Genomic DNA, 18,875 nt, shown 5'->3' on the forward strand with positions numbered 1-18,875 from the left:
AATTCCAGCTGGATTTTTAAAAAGGAACTTTTAAAATGTCTTTAGAAGAATAAAAGCCCACAAATAGCTAAGCCTATTTTGAAAAAGAGTAAAGGAGGTGAGGGGGAAACTTGCCTTCTATGTGTTGAAACACAGTACAAAGCCATATAAATAAAAAGTCTGTTCCTCCACAACTCACACTCAGCGAAGAGAACTGAATGTTCAGAAATAAATAAGTGTTATCGATACATAATAATGTTAGAACCACAAAGCAATGTGGAAAGAATGGACTGTTGGGAAATCTGCTCATGACATGGGAGAAAAATAAGCTGGACCTTTTAACCTCACGTCATACATAAAAGAGGATCTGGTGGTCACTAAAGAGTTAAACACAAGCTCTAAAAAAGCAAACAGAAGGAAAATACAGGGGAATGTTCTTTTAGAGAAAAATATCAAGGCCCAAATTCTAACCATACCATGAAAAATTCAGATTTGAGTACAATAAGATATTTTTAAAAATCACAGATTCTGTTTGAAGGACACCATGAACATACAGGTGACTAACTAGAGGAAGAAAATTGCAATGTCTAAAACCTAGGAATTACTATCTAGATATACAAAGAACTCTGAAGTGTGGGGATGGGCAAGAACGACATGAAACTCCGAAGAAAAGCAAGCAAAGAATGTCAATGGATACATCGTAGAAGGGGCAAGACTGATCCCAAGTACTTATCCTGCATAGTCAGACAAATGCAAATGAAAACAGCAGACCAAATCAGAGGCGGGGTCCTAATCATGTAGGGATGAGATTGTGGACCAGGTCCATAACTAGGCATGGCATTAGGGAGAATGGGTGAAGGCAGCTCAGGCCTGCCCATAAGAGAAGCAATTACAGAAATGAGGTACTGCAAACTGCAGCATCCTACTGAGCCATTAGGAGCAACAGAAGAGATATTCATAGAGTGACATGGACAGATCAGAGTTAAATGAAAAGAAGAACAGAACAGAGTTTACACATAGCATAATACCAGTATGTAAGTTTAAAAAAGGAATACAACCAACCAAAACAATGTACTTTACAAGAACTCAACATGTTTGAGAACAGATATCAAATACATTAGAACAGGAGCCTGTCACTGGGCTGGCAGAGAAAAGGAAAGGGGAGTGAGAATCAGAAAGGGCAGAAGAGAAGAAATAAACTAAACCAAAAGGCCCTGCACGGGCTGCTGCTGCTGCTCACATGCTCTGAGCTGATTAACCCACACTCTACCCTAAAGATCCAATTCAAGAATGAAAAAGAAAGGGAAGAGAAAAGAAAGCAGAAAATCGTTAGCATGCTAAATCAGCTTTAACTACTTTATGTGCATTTGGCAAGGTTCAGGTACAATGAACAGGACTAGGTCACAGGCCCCAGCTTCTGGGGTTAGCTTCCCGGCTGTGACCGTGGGAAAAACACTGTAACCATGCCTCTGTTTTTTATCTCCAAAATGAGAAGTAGGATTAGATGTTCTAATCTCTAAGGTTGTTTCCAGCTCTTTCTAGATTCTACCAATTCATATTTTTTTTACTAAAAACTGAAAAAGCAGACATTCAAATTTAAAATTAAATTGTATGGATGTTTTCCTTTTATTTAGTCACTAACTTTAGCAAAGCCAATCCTTCTCAAAAAAAAAAAAAAAAAAAAAAAAAAAAAAAAAAAAAAAAAAAAAAAAAAAAAAAAATTTTGGCTAAAAAAAAAAAAAAAAAGAAAAGAAAAGAAAAGAAAAGAAAAGAAAAGAAACAACGATTTAGGCCTAACAAAGTTCTCAGAACTATATTTAAAAAAGACCAAAATTGCACTGTAAATGCCCTTTCAACATTAATTCTATAGAGCTACTTCTTAGGTACTACAGAAGAAAGATCTACTAATGGTTTAAAAAGGTTTGTTTTTAAGGACGGCAGAGCTTACCAATATTTTAAACCACATGAAACTGATTCTCAAAGCTTGCGTTTCCTTCTAGAGAATTCTTCTATCAGAAAATGATGCCAGTATCTAAGAACACACACTACCTTTCCAGCTGACTTGAAGTCCCGGTTTTTTGTTTTGATCTTGTTCTTCTAATGGTGTCCTGTCCACCTGAATCCCAGAGTCCTCTCTGCTTAAAGGCTGTTGATCATCTTCATCTTCACTTTCTTCAGACCAATTCTGATTAAAAGAAGGCAATACATCTTACCCTTAGAAAACCTAACAACTGGAGCTATTTAGACTAAAAGATCAAGAAAATTTCAGAAGAAAAGCAAAAACTTTATCAAATAAAACCTTTTTCTACATGTCTTAAAAGTTACTATTATAGAATGGAATTAGTTTTGGTGGCAAAATCCCAAGATTTACAGCTCCTTAAGGGATACATATATTTTCTGATCAACTTCCTAGTACTGATGTTTGGGTGCAAAATCTTAATAAAACTTCCATAATAAACCACTCTAATTTAGTGAAGAGTGTTCCTGTTTTAGATAAGTTGCTGTAGGGCAGAAGGACCCATAAAAATCATCTAAATAACTTGGCATGTATTTATATTTTCAGTAGCAAAACCACTGCTACTTACTGGTGTGTCTACATTTGGGCCAAGGTCAATTTCTTCACCTTCCATCAAGTATTTTCCCCAGTCGAAATCGTCTTTCTTTTCTAAAATACAGCAGAAGAATTTCATCAGCTTGATCAAAAATATGTGGGAAAAAAAACCCAAATTACAGTAAAAAGTCTAACAAAACTCATAATAAAATACACTTGGGAAATGAAAGTTCAAAAATATTGAAACACTCAATAAGTTGACAGTCTAATACATTTAAAAATTTAATTTCTTCATCTTCAAAAGTGATTTTTCTCTTTATATAATTGAAAGTTTAACTTACAAAGTCAGAACTCATATTTTAAAAGAAAATTTACAACTACAATTGCATTTAAGACAACAGAAATATTTTAGTTTCAGATTTTTTTTTACAACTTTTTATAAAATCTCAAAGTCTGGTATTAAGTGATAAAACCAATTTCTCTTTTATTTGTTATATGTATGAAAAGCATTTGGTAACGTACCCACTTCTTTATCTCTTGGTGTTTCCACATAATTGCTGTTTGAAGGAGAATCAGACAGACATAGAAGAAGTGACAGTATGGAATAATGTGCATCTGTCTTTAAAACAAGAAATGAAAAATATGAATCACTGAGGTTGGTAAGAGCTTTCTAAACTAGTCTGAGTAAAGAAAAGATAACCCCATGACACTTATGTCCTCATTTTTTTTTCCTGGTTTAAGAAAACACAAATCATACCTAAATAAATCTCAAACTCTAAACCTGTTTTTATAGTTCAAACGTGTACAGATAAGGAACCTGTCAAATAATGCACTACCTGAATCATAATGAGGAATCTCAGACAAACCTAAACTGAGGGACAAGCTACCAAATAATTAGCCTGCTCTCTTCAATAATATCACGGTCAAAAAAAGAAAGGGTGAGGAATGTTCCAGATCAAAGGACACCAATTGGTGAACCCAAGCAAAAAGTACACAGGAGTTCCTTTTAGTATTCTTCAACTTCTAAGTTTTTTTTAAACTTAAATTGTATTTTAAAAATCACATTTAAAAAAGCTGCCAAAAATGAAAAATACTCCAAATATGCAAATAGTCATAAACTATGCATGGAAAGGAGAGAGGAGGTGAATTAAAATCAAGGAAGGTAAGGAAGTCTCAGGTTACCTCTCCCTATTATATGTTCTATAGTACTTTATGTACAGCTTCATAGTGTTTATCATAATTATAATTAAATAGCTATTCACAACTACTTGGGTAGTGATGATCATGTCTTGTTTATTCCGTATTCCTACCACCCAGTGATGACAGGGACACAGTAGACACTTGGTAAACTTTCCTGGGAATGATAAGGCGATATAACACGAATTCTCTGCTTAGAAATGCATTAAATTCCTTTAACCAAAAAAAATAATTTTCATTCCATAGAGAAGAGTAGTCTAAAATGTAAATACTTGAAGAAAATAACTCCCAATATATAAATCTATTATTTAGTAATAATCGCTAACATCAGATTGTTTACTTTGGAAGGACTTTGTACACCTGAAACAGGTGAATGTTACCAGTGAAAGAGGAGAGAACTATGTACAGTAAAAGCAAGAGCACACACAGTGCCCTTGCAGACCTCCCTACTTTGCTAAGGACCAGAACTACCACCCTGTAGCTGCATGGTAATGCACAAAAGCAGCACATGGTCCTGGGAAGAGGACCTGGATGAGGCCATTCCCCTACCCTTTGTTCATTTTTTTGCTAACATCTATAAGGGAGCTTGACACCTATAAGACTGATTAATTGAGGTAATCACTGAACTAAAAATTAGCATTAATGGCTAAAACATAACCTATCAATCAGCTAATATCACGTTTTAACTGAAGTCACTAATAGCATTAAAGAACAAAGAAGACTGCTGCTAAAAGTTAGGGCCCTGGAACTTAACATTTAGATGATACAGGAGACCGTCCAAGATGGCAGATTGGGAAGACCTGCACTCACCTCCTCCTATGGGCAAACCAAAATTACAACTATTTACAGAGCAACTATCAGTGAGAATGCTCTGCAGACTAGCAGAACAGATCTTCTGCAGCTAAAGATATGAAGAAGGAACCACAATGAGATGGTTAAGAGGGGTGGAGACATGGTATAGTCAAGACCGATACTCTCATCCCAGGTCAGTGACCCACAAATAGGAGGATAATTATAACTGCAAAAGTTCTTCCCAAGGAGTGAGGGGCCTGAGCCCCCTATTGAGCTCCCCTGCCTGGGGGTCCCGCATTGGGAAGACAAGCCCCCAGAATGTTTGGCTTTGAAGGCTAGTAGGGCTTATATTCGGGTGACCCAGAAGGCTGTGGGAAATATAGACTCCACTCTTAAATGGCACATACAAAATCTCACATGCTCTGGGACCCAGGGCAGAAGCACTAATTTGAAAGGAGCCTGGGTCAAACCCACCTGCTGATCTTGGAGAACCTCCCAGAGAGGCAGGAGGCAACTGGGTCTCATCCTGGGGACATGGATGCTGCTGGCAGCCATCGTGGGGAGCTTGTTCTACCACAAGGACATTAGTGTGGGCGAGCACCATTTTGGAGTCCTCCTCTAGCTTATTAGCACAGGGGGCTTACCTGCCCCCCAGCCAGTCTGTAACAATCCCAGGGCCCCCGGGCCAGCTGCCAGCCACGTGGAGACCCAGCCTTGTCTACCAGTGTGCCCATGACCCAACCCCACCCACCACTGGGCCAGCCCCGGCCCCAGGACCTCCTGGGTCCTGCAGCCAGCTGCGCCAGGGCCCGGCATTGCCCACCAGCAACTGGGCAGACCTAACTGAGGCTGAGTCTGGCAGCCAACTGTGCTGAGGACTGTCCTGTGTACCACTGCACCCACAGTAGTCAGCCCACCACAACAGAAGGGTCCATGCAGCCCATAGAGGGGGCACCCATAGAACAAATAGCTCTGGTGACCAGAGGGGAGTGGTCTGCTGGGCCCCATAGGGCATCTCTTATATAAGGTCACTTGTTCAAGTTTGGGAAACGTAAGCATTCCATCTAATGAACAGAAATGAAAACAGAGAATTAGGCAAAATGAGGTGACAGAAAAACATGTTCCAAATGATAGAACACAAAAAAAGGCCAGAAGAAAGAAGCAAAGTGGAGATAAGTAATCTACCTGGTAAAATTTCCAAGGCAATGACCATAAAGATGCTCAACAAACTTGGGAGAAGAATGAAGACAATGAGAAGCATAACAAAAAGTTAAAAAATACAAAGAAAAACCAAACATAGGTGAAGAATACAATAACTGAAATAAAAAATATACTAGAAGGAATTCACAGTAGATTAAATGATACAGAGGAATGGATCAGTGAACTGACTGTAGTGGAAATCATGCAAACTGAACAAAAAAATTTAAAACTAAGGACTGTTTAAGAGACTTCTGGGACAATATCAAGAGTACTAATATTCACATTATAGGGGCCCCAGAAGGAGAAAGGGGCAGAGAACTTATGTGAAGGATAATAGCTGAAAAATTCTTTAACCTGGGAAAGGAAACAGACATCCAGGTCCAGAAAGCACAGAGAGTTCTAAACAAGATCAACCCGAAGAGATCCACACCAAGACACATTGTAATTAAAATGCAAAAATTAAAGTTAAAGACAGATGGACTTCCCTGGTGGCACAGTGGTTAAGAAACTGCCTGCCAGTGCAGTGGACATGGGTTCAATCCCTGGTCTGGGAAGATCCCACATGCCACAGAGCAACTAAGCCTGTTTGCCACAACTACTGAGCCTGTGCTCTAGAGCCCGCGAGCCACAACTACTGAGGCCCACGTGCCTAGAGCCTGTGCGTCACAACAAGAAAAGCCACCGCAATGGGAAGCCCACGCACCGCAATGAAGAGTAGCCCCCGCTCACCACAACTAGAGAAAGCCTGTGCACAGCAATGAAGACCCAATGCAGCCAAAAATAAATAAAATAATAACAAAAAAAAAGTTAAAGAGAGAATCTTAAAGGCAGCAAGGGAAAAACAAGTTACTTACAAAGGAATTCCCATAAGGCTATCATTTGACTTTTCTGCAGAAACTTTGCAGGCCAGAAGGGAGTGGCATGATGCATTTAAAGTGATGGAAGGAAAAAAACCTACAACCAAGAATACTCTACCCAGCAAGGCTATCATTCAGATTTGAAGGAGAGAGCAAAAGTTTTACAGACAAGCAAAAGCTTAAAGAGTTCAGTACCACCAAACCAGCTTTTCAAGAATTGTTAAAGGGACTTCTTTAAGTGGAAAAGAAAAGGTCACAACTAGAAATAAGAAAATTACAAAAGTAAAAGCCTCAGTGGTAAAGGCAAATATACAGTAAAGGTAGTAGATCAACCACTTATAAAGCTAGCAGGAAGGTTAAAAGATAAAAGTAGTAAAATGATCTATATCCACAATAAGTAAATTAAGGGATACACAAAACAAAAAGATATAACATGATGTCAAAAACATTAAATGTTATGGGGAGAGGAAAAATGCAGGGTTGTGAAAATGTGTTCAAACTTAAGAAATCAGCAACTTAAAATAATCACGTGTATATATTAGCTTGTTATATACAAACCTCATGGTAATCACACAACAAAAACCTATAATAGATACACACACACAAAAAGAGAAAGGAATCCAAACGTAACACTAAAGATAGTCATCAAATCACAAGAGAACAAAAGAAGAAGAAAGGAACAAAAAAGAAATAAAAAAACAATCCCAAAACAATTAACAAAATGGCAATGAGAACTTACCTATCAATAATTACTTTAAATGTAAGTGGACTAAATGCTCCAATCTAAGGATACAGAGTGGCTGAAGGGATACAAAAATACCCATATATATGCCACTCCTAAGAGTCTCACTTCAGATCCAAAGACACAGGCAGACTGAAAGTGAGGAAATGGAAAAAGGTTTTCCATGCAAATGGAAATGAAAGCTGGGGTAGCAATACTTAAATCAGACAAAAACAGACTTTAAAACGAAGACTGTAAAAGGAGACAAAGTACATTACATAATGATCAAGGGATCAACCCAAGAAGAATATACAATACCTGTAAATATATATGCACCCAACATAGGAGCACCTAAATACAGAAAGCAAATAATAACAAACATAGAGGGAGAAACTGACAATAACATGATAATTGTAGGGGACACTAACAGTCCACTTACATAAATGGACAGATCATCCAGACAGCAATCAATCAGGTAACACTAGCATAAATGATACGTTAGATCAGATGGACTAAATAGATATATGTAGGACATTCCATCCAAAAAGCAGAATACACGTTCTTTTCAAGTGCACATAGAACATTCTCTAGGATACATCACATACTAGGCCACAAAACAAGTCTCAGTAAAATTAAGAGGACTAAAATCATATCAAATATCTTTTCCGACCACGCTGCTAAGAGACTAGAAATCAACTACAAGAAAAAAATTTGCAAAAACCACAATCACATGAAGGCTAAACAACATGCCACTAAAGAAGCAACGGGTCACTGATGAAATCAAAGAGGAAATAAAAAAATACTTGGAGACAAATGAAAGTGGAAACACAATGATCCAAATCTACTGGACACAGCAAAAGGAGTTCTAAGAGGGATATTTATAGTAATACAAACCTAACTCAGGAAAAAAGAAAAATCTCAAATAAACAACCTAACCTCACACCTAAAGGAACTAGAAAAAGAAGAACAAATAAAACCCAAAGTTAATAAAAGGAAAAATCATAAAGCTCTACAGCAGAGGTAAATGAAATAAAGACAAAAACATAATAAAAAGATCTATGAAACTAAGAGCTGGCTCCTTGAAAAGATAAACAAATTTCGTAATTTGCTTATCAGGCTCATCAAAAAAAAATGAAAAAAAAGAGAAGACCCAAATCAAAAAAATCAGAAATGAATAAGAAGTTACAACTGACACCACAGAAATACAAAGGGTCACAAGAGACTACCATAAGCAACTGTACACCTAATAAAATGAACAACCTAGAAGAAATGGACAAATTCCTGGGAATGTACAATCTCCCAAGACTGAATCAGGAAGAAATAGAAAAAATGAACAGATCAATTTCCAGTCATTAAATTGGATCAGTATCAAAAAAAGCCCCAACGAACAAAAGTCCAGGACCAGATGGCTTCACAGGTGAAGTCTACCAAACATTTAGACAAGAGTTAACACGTATCCTTCTGAAACTATTCCAAAAAACTGCAGAGGAAGGAACACTTCTGACCTCATTCTACGAGGCCACCATCACCCTGATACCAAAACCAGACAAAGATATCACACAAAAAAAGAAAATTACAGGCCAATATCACTGATGAACACAGATGCAAAAGTCCTCAGCAAAATACTAGCAAACTGACTTGAACAATACATTAAAAGGATCATATACCATGATCAAGTGGGGTTTATCCCAGGGATGTAAGGATGATTCAACATCTGCAAATCAATGTGATACATCACATTAATAAATTGAAGAATAAAAATTACATGACCATCTCAATAGATGCAGAAAAAGCTTTTGACAAAATTCAACATCCATTTATGATAAAAACTCTCGAAAAAATGGGTATAGAGGGAACATACCTCAACATAATAAAAGCCATATACGATATGCCCAGCTATCATACTCAAAGGCAAAAGCAGGGGAGGAACCAAGATGGCGGAGTAGAAGGACGTGCTCTCACTCCCTCTTGCAAGAACATCAGAATCACAACTAACTTCTGGACAATCATCGACAGCAAGACACTGGAACTCACCAAAAAATGATACCCCACATCCAAAGACAAAGGAGAAGCCACAATGAGACAGTAGGAGGGGCACAATCACAGTAAAATCAAATCCCATAACTGCCGGGTGGGTGACTCACAGATAGGCTAATACTTATACTGCAGAAGTCCACCCACTGGAGTGAAGGTTCTGAGCCCCACGTCAGGCTTCTCAACCTGGGGGTCCAGCAACGGGAGGAGGAATTCCTAGAGAATCAAACTTTGAAGGCTTGTGGGATTGACTGCAGGACTTTGACAGGACTGGGGGAAACAGAGACTCCACTCTTGGAGGGCACACATAAAGTAGTGTGGGCATCAGGATCCAGGGGAAGGAACAGTGACCCCATAAGAGACTGAACCAGACCTACCTGCTAGTGTTGGAGGGTCTCCTGTAGAGGCGGGAGGTGGCTGTGGCTCACCATGGGGACAAGGACGCTGGCAGCAGAAGTTCTGGGAAGTACTCCTTGGCGTGAGCCCTCCCAGCGTCTGTCATTAGCCCCACCAAAGAGCCCAGGCAGGCTCCAGTGTTGGGTTGCCTCAGGCCAAACAACCAACAGGGAGGGAACCCAGACCCAACCATCAACAGTCAAGCAGATTAAAATTTTACTGAGCTCTGCCTACCAGAGCAACTGTCAGCTCTACCCACCACCAGTCCCTCCCATCAGGAAACACACAAGCCTCTTAGATAGCCTCATCCACCAGAGGGCAAACAGCGGAAGCCAAGAAGAACTACAATCCTGCAGCCTGTGGAACAAAACCACATTCACAGAAAGACAGACAAGATGAAAAGGCAGGGCTATGTACCAGATGAAGGAACAAAACCCCAGAAAAACAACTAACTGAAGTGGAGATAGGCAACCTTCCAGAAAAAGAATTCAGAATAATGATAGTGAGGATGATCCAGGACCTCGGAAAACGAATGAAAGCAAAGATCGAGAAGATGCAAGATGTTTAACAAAGACCTAGAAGAATTAAAGAACAAACAAACAGACATGAACAATACAATAACTGAAATGAAAACTACACTAGAAGGAATCGATAGCAGAATAACTGAGGCATAAGAACGGATAAGTGACCTGGAAGAGAGAATGGTGGAATTCACTGCCATGGAACAGAATAAAGAAAAAAGAATGAAAAGAAATGAAGACAGACTAAGAGACCTCTGTTGTTAAACACAACAACATTCACATTATAGGGGTCCCAGAAGGAGAAGAGAGAGAGAAAGGACCAGAGAAAATATTTGAAGAGATTATAGTTGAAAACTTCCCAAACATGGGAAAGGAAATAGCCACCCGAGTCCAGGAAGCGCAGCAAGTCCCATACAGGATAAACCCAAGAAGAAACACACCGAGACACACAGTAATCAAATTGGCAAAAATTAAAGACAAAGAAAAATTATTGAAAGCAGCAAGGGAAAAACGACAAGTTACATACAAGGGAACTCCCATAAGGTTAACAGTTGATTTCTCAGCAGAAACTCTACAAGCCAGAAGGGAGTGGCATGATATACTTAAAGTGATGAAAGGGAAGAACCTACAACCAATATTACTCTACCTGGCAAGAATCTCATTCAGATTCAATGGAGAAATCAAAAGCTTTACAGACAAGCAAAAGCTAAGAGAATTCAGCACCACCAAACCAGCTCTACAACAAATGCTAAAGGAACTTCTCTAAGTGGGAAACACAAGAGAAGAAAAGGACCTACAAAAACAAACCCAAAACAATTAAGAAAATGGTAATAGGAGCATACATATCGATAATTACCATAAACGTGAACACATTAAATGCTCCAACCAAAAGACACAGACTTGCTGAATGGATACAAAAACAAGACCTATATATATGCTGTATACAAGAGACCCACTTCAGACCTAGGGACACATACAGACTGCAAGTGAGGGGATGAGGGGATGGAAAGAGATATTCCATGCAAATGGAAATCAAAAGAAAGCTGGAGTAGCTATACTCATATCAGATATAATAGACTTTAAAATAAAGAATGTTACAAGAGACAAGGAAGGACACTACATAATGATCAAGGGATCAATCCAAGAAGAAGATATAACAATTACAGACATATATGCACCCAACAGAGGAGCACCTCAGTACATAGGCAACTGCTAACAGCTATAAAAGAGAGAGGAAATTGACAGTAACACAATAATAGTGAGGGACTTTAACACCTCACTTACACCAACGGACAGAACATCCAAAATGAAAATAAATAAGAAAACAGGAGCTTTAAGTGACACAACAGACCAGATAGATTTAATTGATATTTATAGGACATTCCATCCAAAAACAGCAGATTACACTTTCTTCTCAAGTGCGCATGGAACATTCTCCAGGATAGATCACATCTTGGGTCATAAATCAAGCCTCAGTAAATTAAGGAAACTGAAATCATATCAAGCATCTTTTCTGACCACAACGCTATGAGATTAGAAATGAATTACAGGGAAAAAAACGTAAAAAACACAAACACATGGACGCTAAACAATACGTTACTAAATAACCAAGAGATCACTGAAGAAATCAAAGAGGAAATCAAAAAATACCTAGAGACAAAGGACAACGAAAACATGATGATCCAAAACCTATGGGATGCAGCAAAAGCAGTTCTAAGCGGGAAGTTTATATCTATACAAGCCTCCCTCAAGAAATAAGAAAAATCGCAAATAAACAATCTAACCTTAAACCTAAAGGAACCAGAGAAAGAAGAACAAACAAAACCCAAAGTTAGAAGAAGGAAAGAAATCATAAAGATGAGAGCAGAAATAAATGAAACAGAAACAAAGAAAACAATAGCAAAGATCAATAAAACTAAAAGCTGGTTCTTTGAGAAGATAAACAAAATTGATAAACCATTAGCCAGACTCATGAAGAAACCGAGGGAGAGGACTCAAATCCATAAAATTAGAAATGAAAAAGGAGAAGTTACAACAGACACTGCAGAAATACAAAGCACCCTAAGAGACGACTACAAGCAACTCTAAGCCAATAAAATGGAACATGTGGAAGAAATGGACAAATTCTTAGAAAGGTATAACCTTCCAAGAATGAACCAGGAAGAAATAGAAAATATGCACAGACCAATCACAAGTAATGAAATTGAAACTGTGATTAAAAATCTTCCAACAAACAAAAGTCCAGGACCAGATGGCTTCACAGGTGAATTCTATCAAACATTTAGAGAAGAGCTAACACCCATCCTTCTCAAACTCTTCCAAAAAACTGCAGAAGGAGGAACACGCCCAAACTCATTCTATGAGGCCACCATCACCCTGATACCAAAACCAAAGATACTACAAAAAGGAAAATTACAGACCAATATCACTGATGAATATAGATGCAAAAATCCTCAGCAAAATACTAGCAAACAGAATCCAACAACACATTAAAAGGATCATACACCATGATCAGGTGGGATTTATCCCAGGCATGCAAGGATTCTTCAATATACGCAAATCAATCAATGTGATACACCATATTAACAAACTGAAGGAAAAAACCATATGATCATCTCAACAGATGCAGATAAAGCTTTTGACAAAATTCCACACCCTTTTATGATAAAAACTCTCCAGAAACTGGGCATAGAGGGAAGCTACCTCAACATAATAAAGGGCATATACGACAAACCCCCAGAAAACATCATTCTCAATGGTGAAAAACTGAAAGCATTTCCTCTAAGATCATGAACAAGACAAGGATGTCCACTCTCACCACTGTTATTCAACATAGTTTTGGAAGTCCTAGCCACGGCAATCAGAGAAGAAAAAGAAATAAAAGGAATCCAAGTTGGTAAAGAAGTAAAACTGTCACTGTTTGCAGGTGACATGATAATATACATAGAGAATCCAAAAAATGCCACCAGAAAACTACTAGAGCTAATCAATGAATTTGGTAAAGTTGCAGGATACAAAATTAATACACAGAAATCTCTTGCATTCCTATACACTAATGACGAAAAATCTGAAAGAGAAATTAAGGAAACACTCCCATTTACCATTGCAACAAAAAGAATAAAATACCTAGGAATAAACCTACCTAGGGAGACAAAAGACCTGTATGCAGAAAACTATATGACACTGATGAAAGAAATTAAAGATGATACCAACATATGGAGAGATATACCATGTTCTTGGACTGGAAGAATCAATAATGTGAAAGTGACTATACTACCCAAAGAAACCTACAGATTCAATGCAATTCCTATGACATTACCAATGGCATTTTTTATGGAACTAGAACAAATAATCCTAAAATTTGTATGAAGACACAAAAGACCCCAAATAGCCAAAGCAGTCTTGAGGGAAAAAAGCGGAGCTAGAGGAATCAGACTCCATGACTTCAGACTATACTACAAAGCTACAGTAATCAAGAGAATATGATATTGGCACAAAAACAGAAACATAGATCAATGGAACAAGAAAGAAAGCCCAGAGGTAAACCCACGCACCTATGGTCAACTAATCTATGACAAAGGAGGCAAAGATATACAATGGAGAAAAGACAGTCTCTTCAATAAGTGGTGCTGGGAAAACTGGACAGCTACATGTAAAAGAATGAAATTAGAACACTCCCTAACACCATACACAAAAATAAACTCAAAATGGACTCGAGACCTAAATGTAAGACCGGACACTATAAAACTCTTAGAGGAAAACATAGGAAGAACACTCTTTGACATAAATGATAGCAAGATCTTTTTTGATCCACCTCCTAGAGTAATGGAAATAAAAACAAAAATAAACAAATGGGACCTAATGAAACTTCAAAGCTTTTGCACAGCAAAGGAAACCATAAAAAAGACCAAAAGGAAACCCTCAGAATGGGAGAAAATATTTGCAAACGAATCAACGGACAAAGGATTAATCTCCAAAATATATAAACAGCTCATGCACCTCAATATTAAAGAAACAAACAACCCAATCCAAAAATGGGCAGAAGACCTAAATAGACATTTCTCCAAAGAAGACATACAGATGGCCAAGAAGCACATGAAAAGCTGCTCAACATCACTAATTATTAGAGAAATGCACATCAAAAGTACAATGAGGTATCATCTCACACCAGTTAGAATGGGCATCATCAGAAAATCTACGAACAACAAATGCTGGAGAGGGTATGGAGAAAAGGGAACCCTCTTGCACCGTTGGTGGGAATGTAAATTGATACAGCCACTATGGAGAACAGAATGGAGGTTCCTTAAAAAGCTAAAAATAGAATTACCATATGATCCAGCAATCCCACTACTGGGCATATACCCAGAGAAAATCATAATTCAAAAAGACACATGTGGGCTTCCCTGGTGGCACAGTGGTTGGGAGTCCGCCTGCTGATGCAGGGGACACGGGTTCGTGCCCTGGTCCGGGAAGATCCCACATGCCGTGCAGCGGCTGGGCCCATGAGCCATGGCCGCTGAGCCTGCACGTCCGGAGCCTGTGCTCCGCAACGGAGAGGCCACCACAGTGAGAGGCCCGCGTACCACAAAAAGAAAAAAAAAAAAAGACACATGCACCGCAATGTTCACTGCAGCGCTATTTACAATAGCCAGGTCATGGAAGCAACCTAAATGCCCATCAATAGACGAATGGATAAAGAAGTTGTGGTACATAGATGCAATGGAATATTACTCAGCCATAAAAAAGAACGAAATTGAATCATCTGTTGAGATGTCAACGGATCTAGAGACTGTCATACATAATGAAGTCAGAAAGAGAAAAACAAATATCATATATTAACGCATGTATGTGGAATCTAGAAAAACGGTACAGATGAGCTGGGCTGCAGGGCAGAAGTTGAGACAGAGATGGAGAGAACAAACGTATGGACACCAAGGGGGGAAAACCGTGGGGGGGGTGAGGATGGTGGTGTGAATTGGGCGATTGGGAATGACATGTATACACTGATGTGTATAAAACTGATGACTAATAAGAACCTGCTGTATAAAACAAACAAACAAAACAAAAAAACTAATACTAAACTTTCTTTGGGTTATTTGTATGGAAATATGTTAATATAAATGTTTCAGCCATTACATGAAATTCCTAAAAATCTTATATATTCTGGTATAATGTTATAAGTCATAATTCTAGTTATTACTTTAAAATGTATATCTCAGAAATAACTAAATTTCCTTGTCAATTGTATTATTATGAACTTTCATCAAATCTTTAACTGTGGTCATTTTTAAGTGTTTTGTCATTTATAGACAGTCCTGGGTGTACTCTGATGCTTTTGCAAAAATGTTCCTGTAAAAGGGTTTCATCTTCAAGGAATTCATGGAAAAGACTGACAAGTACAGGTTTCTGGCAAATGATTATACTGCTGAACTGAATTAATAAGCATTTTCAGAACACTAATGGAAAACTGATGAATTCATAAAAGTGCTAACAAAAGATCAAGATAAAAAAAATTAATTACATGGGACTGAGTGAACTGATGAGGATGATTATAATTTTTGTGACTTTGTTCGAATACAAAAAAAAATGTTAAAAAAAAAGGCAAAAGCATTTCCTGTAACATCAGACACAAGACAAGGATGCCCACTTTTGTCACTTTCATACAGTGTAGTCCTAGCCACAGCAATCAGAGAAGGAAAAGAAATAAAAGGAATCTAAATTGGAAAGGAAGAAGTAAAACTGTCACTGTTTGCAGATGACATGATAATATATATAAGAAAATCCTAAAGATGCCACCAAAACACTGTTAAAACTATTTCATGAAATCACTAAAGTTGCAGGATACAGGGCTTCCCTGGTGGCGCAGTGGTTGAGAGTCCGCCTGCCGATGCAGGGGACACGGGTTTGTGCCCCGGTCCGGGAAGATCCCACATGCCGTGGAGCGGCTGGGCCCGTGAGCCATGGCCGCAGGAGCCATGTGCTCTGCAACAGGAGAGGCCACAACAGTGAGAAGCCCACATACCGCAAAAAAAAAAAAAAAAAAGTTGCAGGATACAAAATTAATATACAGAAATCTGTTGCATTTCTGTACACTAACAATGAACTAATGAAGGAAAAATTAGGAACTCAATCCCATTTACAGTTGCATCAAGAAGAATAAAATACTTAGGAATGAATCTAACTAAGAAGGTAAAAGACCTATACTTGGAAAACTATAACACACTGGTGAACAAAATTGAAGATGACACAAAGAAATGCAAAGATCTACAGTGGTCATGTACTGGAAGAATTAATACTGTTAAAATGACCACACTACCCAGCAATCTGCAGATTCAATGTAATCCCTATGAAAATACCAATGGCACTTTTCACAGAACTAGCACAAATAATTCTGAAATTTGTACAGCAACACAACAGACTCTAAATAGCCAAAAGAATCTTGAAAAAGAAAAACAAAGCTTGAGGTATCACATGCCCTGATTTCAAACTATATTACAAAGTGATAGTAATCAAAACAGTATGGTACTGGAACAAAAACAGACACACAGAACAATGGAACAGAACAGACAGCCCAGAAATAAACCCACATTTATATGGGCTATTATTCTATGACAAAGAAAGCAAGAATATACAATGGGGAAAGACAGTCTCTTCAATAAACGGTGTTGGGAAAACTGGACAGCTACATGCAAAAGAATCAAAGTGGACAACTTTCTTACATCATGAACAAAAATAAATTCAAAATGGATTAAAGACTAAATATAAGACCTGAAACCATAAAACTCCTAAAAAAAAAATAGGTAGTACACTCTCTGACATCAGTCTTAGCAATATTTTTTGGATATGTTTCCACAGTCAAGGGAAACAAAAGCAAAAATAAACAAATGGGACTACATAAAATAAAAGCTTTTATACAATGAAGGATAATATCAACAAAATGAAAAGGCCACCTACTGAATGGGAGAAGCTATTTACAAACCATATACCCAATATGGGTTTATATCCAAAATACACAAAGAACTCATAGAGCCAATATTTTAAAAAACAATCAGATTAAAAAATGGGCAGAGGATCTGAATACACATTTTTCCAAAGAAGACAAAGAAATGGCCAGACACAGGAAAACATGCTCAACGTCAGTCATCATCAGGGAAATACAAATTAAAACCACAAGATATCACCTCACACTTGTCAGACTGACTATTATGAAAAAGAAAACAAATAAGACGCGAGGATGTGGAAAAAAGAACTCTTGTATACCGGTGGTGGGAATGTAAATTGGTATAGTCACTATGGAAAACAGTATGAAGCTTCCTCAAAAAATAAAAAATAGGGAGATCCCTGGTGGCCTAGTGGTTAGGATTCTGGGGTTTCACTGCCACGGCCCAGGTTCAATCCCTGGTTGGGGAACTGAGATCCTGCAAGCTGCGCAGCACAACCAAAAAAGAAAAAAACAAACAAACAAAAACTACCATAAGATCCAGCAATTCCACTAAACAGAAACACTAAATTCAAAGAATATATGCACCCCTATGTTCATTGCAGCATTATTTACAATAGTCAAGATATGGAAGAAATTTAAGTGTTCATTGATAGATGAATGGATAAAAAAGATGTGGTATTAATGGACTATTACTTAGCCATTAAAAAGAATGAAATCTTGCCTTTTTCGACAACAGGGATGGATCCAGAGGATACTATGCTTAAGTGATATAAGTCAGACAGGGAAAGACAAAGACTCTATGATTTCACTTATATGTAGAATCAAAAAGCAAAACAAATGAAAACCAAAACAAACATACAAAACAGAAACTGAGTCACAGATACAGAGAACAACAGGTGGTCACCAGAGGGAAGAGGGATGGGGAATAAGTGCCATAGGTGAGGGAGATCAAGAGGTACAAACTTCCAGTTACAAAATAAATGAGTCACGGGGAAGAAATGTACACTATTGGGAACATAGGAATAATATTGTAATAACTTTGTATGGTGACATACGGTAACTAGAAATACCAAACAACTGTACTGTGCACATGGAACTAACATAGTGTTGTAGGTCAATTATACTTCAATTAACCTTTACAACACGGGTTAATTTGCTCTTTTATGTTACCTGTTTGCAAAGAGATGAAAGTAAAGAGTTAGAGCTTCATCTCTAAATCAGCCACGGGTCCCTTCATAGTCTGTCTTATGAAGACCTGCACAATCCCTGCTACTCTATGGAAAGTCAAGAAATACATGTACATATATATTGAAAGAGCAATTCCATGTGTTGTACATTCGTTATATCAGAGGTGGCCTTGAATCTCAAAGTTATTAATAATTTTCTACTTCCACATCCTCTGAAGTCCAAAGCTACAAAGAGCCAGAATTCCTAGTTCCAGTGGGGTTTTACAGATATGCCAAAGTCTTTGCTTATTTCTTCTAGAATAACAAATAACCCTAAATTCTCCTTTGCCAAACATCGTTTCAAGCCTGGAGGTAAGGTGTCATTTACTGAGTAACTCCTATGGAAACTATGTCTATCTATTTGTAAATCTAAGTAAAGTGGGGTTAGAGATTCGCTTCTGGCATGATGGAGGAAGATGGCCTTCAAATCTTCTCCCCAAAAAGTAACTGTAAGTCTG

General features: G+C 37.9%; 1 protein-coding gene across 2 annotated transcripts in view; it reads right to left on the bottom strand.

The window, feature by feature from the left end:
- The window catches only part of TUBGCP5 (tubulin gamma complex component 5), a 58,794-nt gene that overhangs the window by 30,738 nt on the left and 9,181 nt on the right, over positions 1–18,875 (bottom strand). For both annotated transcript variants that reach the window (XM_007463767.1, XM_007463766.1), the window contains exons 4-6: positions 3,053–3,149; positions 2,565–2,644; positions 2,029–2,164 (exon numbers count right to left, since the gene is read on the bottom strand). In XM_007463767.1, coding sequence (XP_007463829.1) covers positions 2,029–2,164; positions 2,565–2,644; positions 3,053–3,149 — 313 coding nt within the window. The remainder of the gene's footprint in view (positions 1–2,028; positions 2,165–2,564; positions 2,645–3,052; positions 3,150–18,875) is intronic.

The sequence above is a fragment of the Lipotes vexillifer genome, unplaced genomic scaffold (genome assembly GCF_000442215.2).
Source record: "Lipotes vexillifer unplaced genomic scaffold, Lipotes_vexillifer_v1.1 scaffold200, whole genome shotgun sequence".
Classification (NCBI taxonomy): domain Eukaryota; kingdom Metazoa; phylum Chordata; class Mammalia; order Artiodactyla; family Lipotidae; genus Lipotes; species Lipotes vexillifer.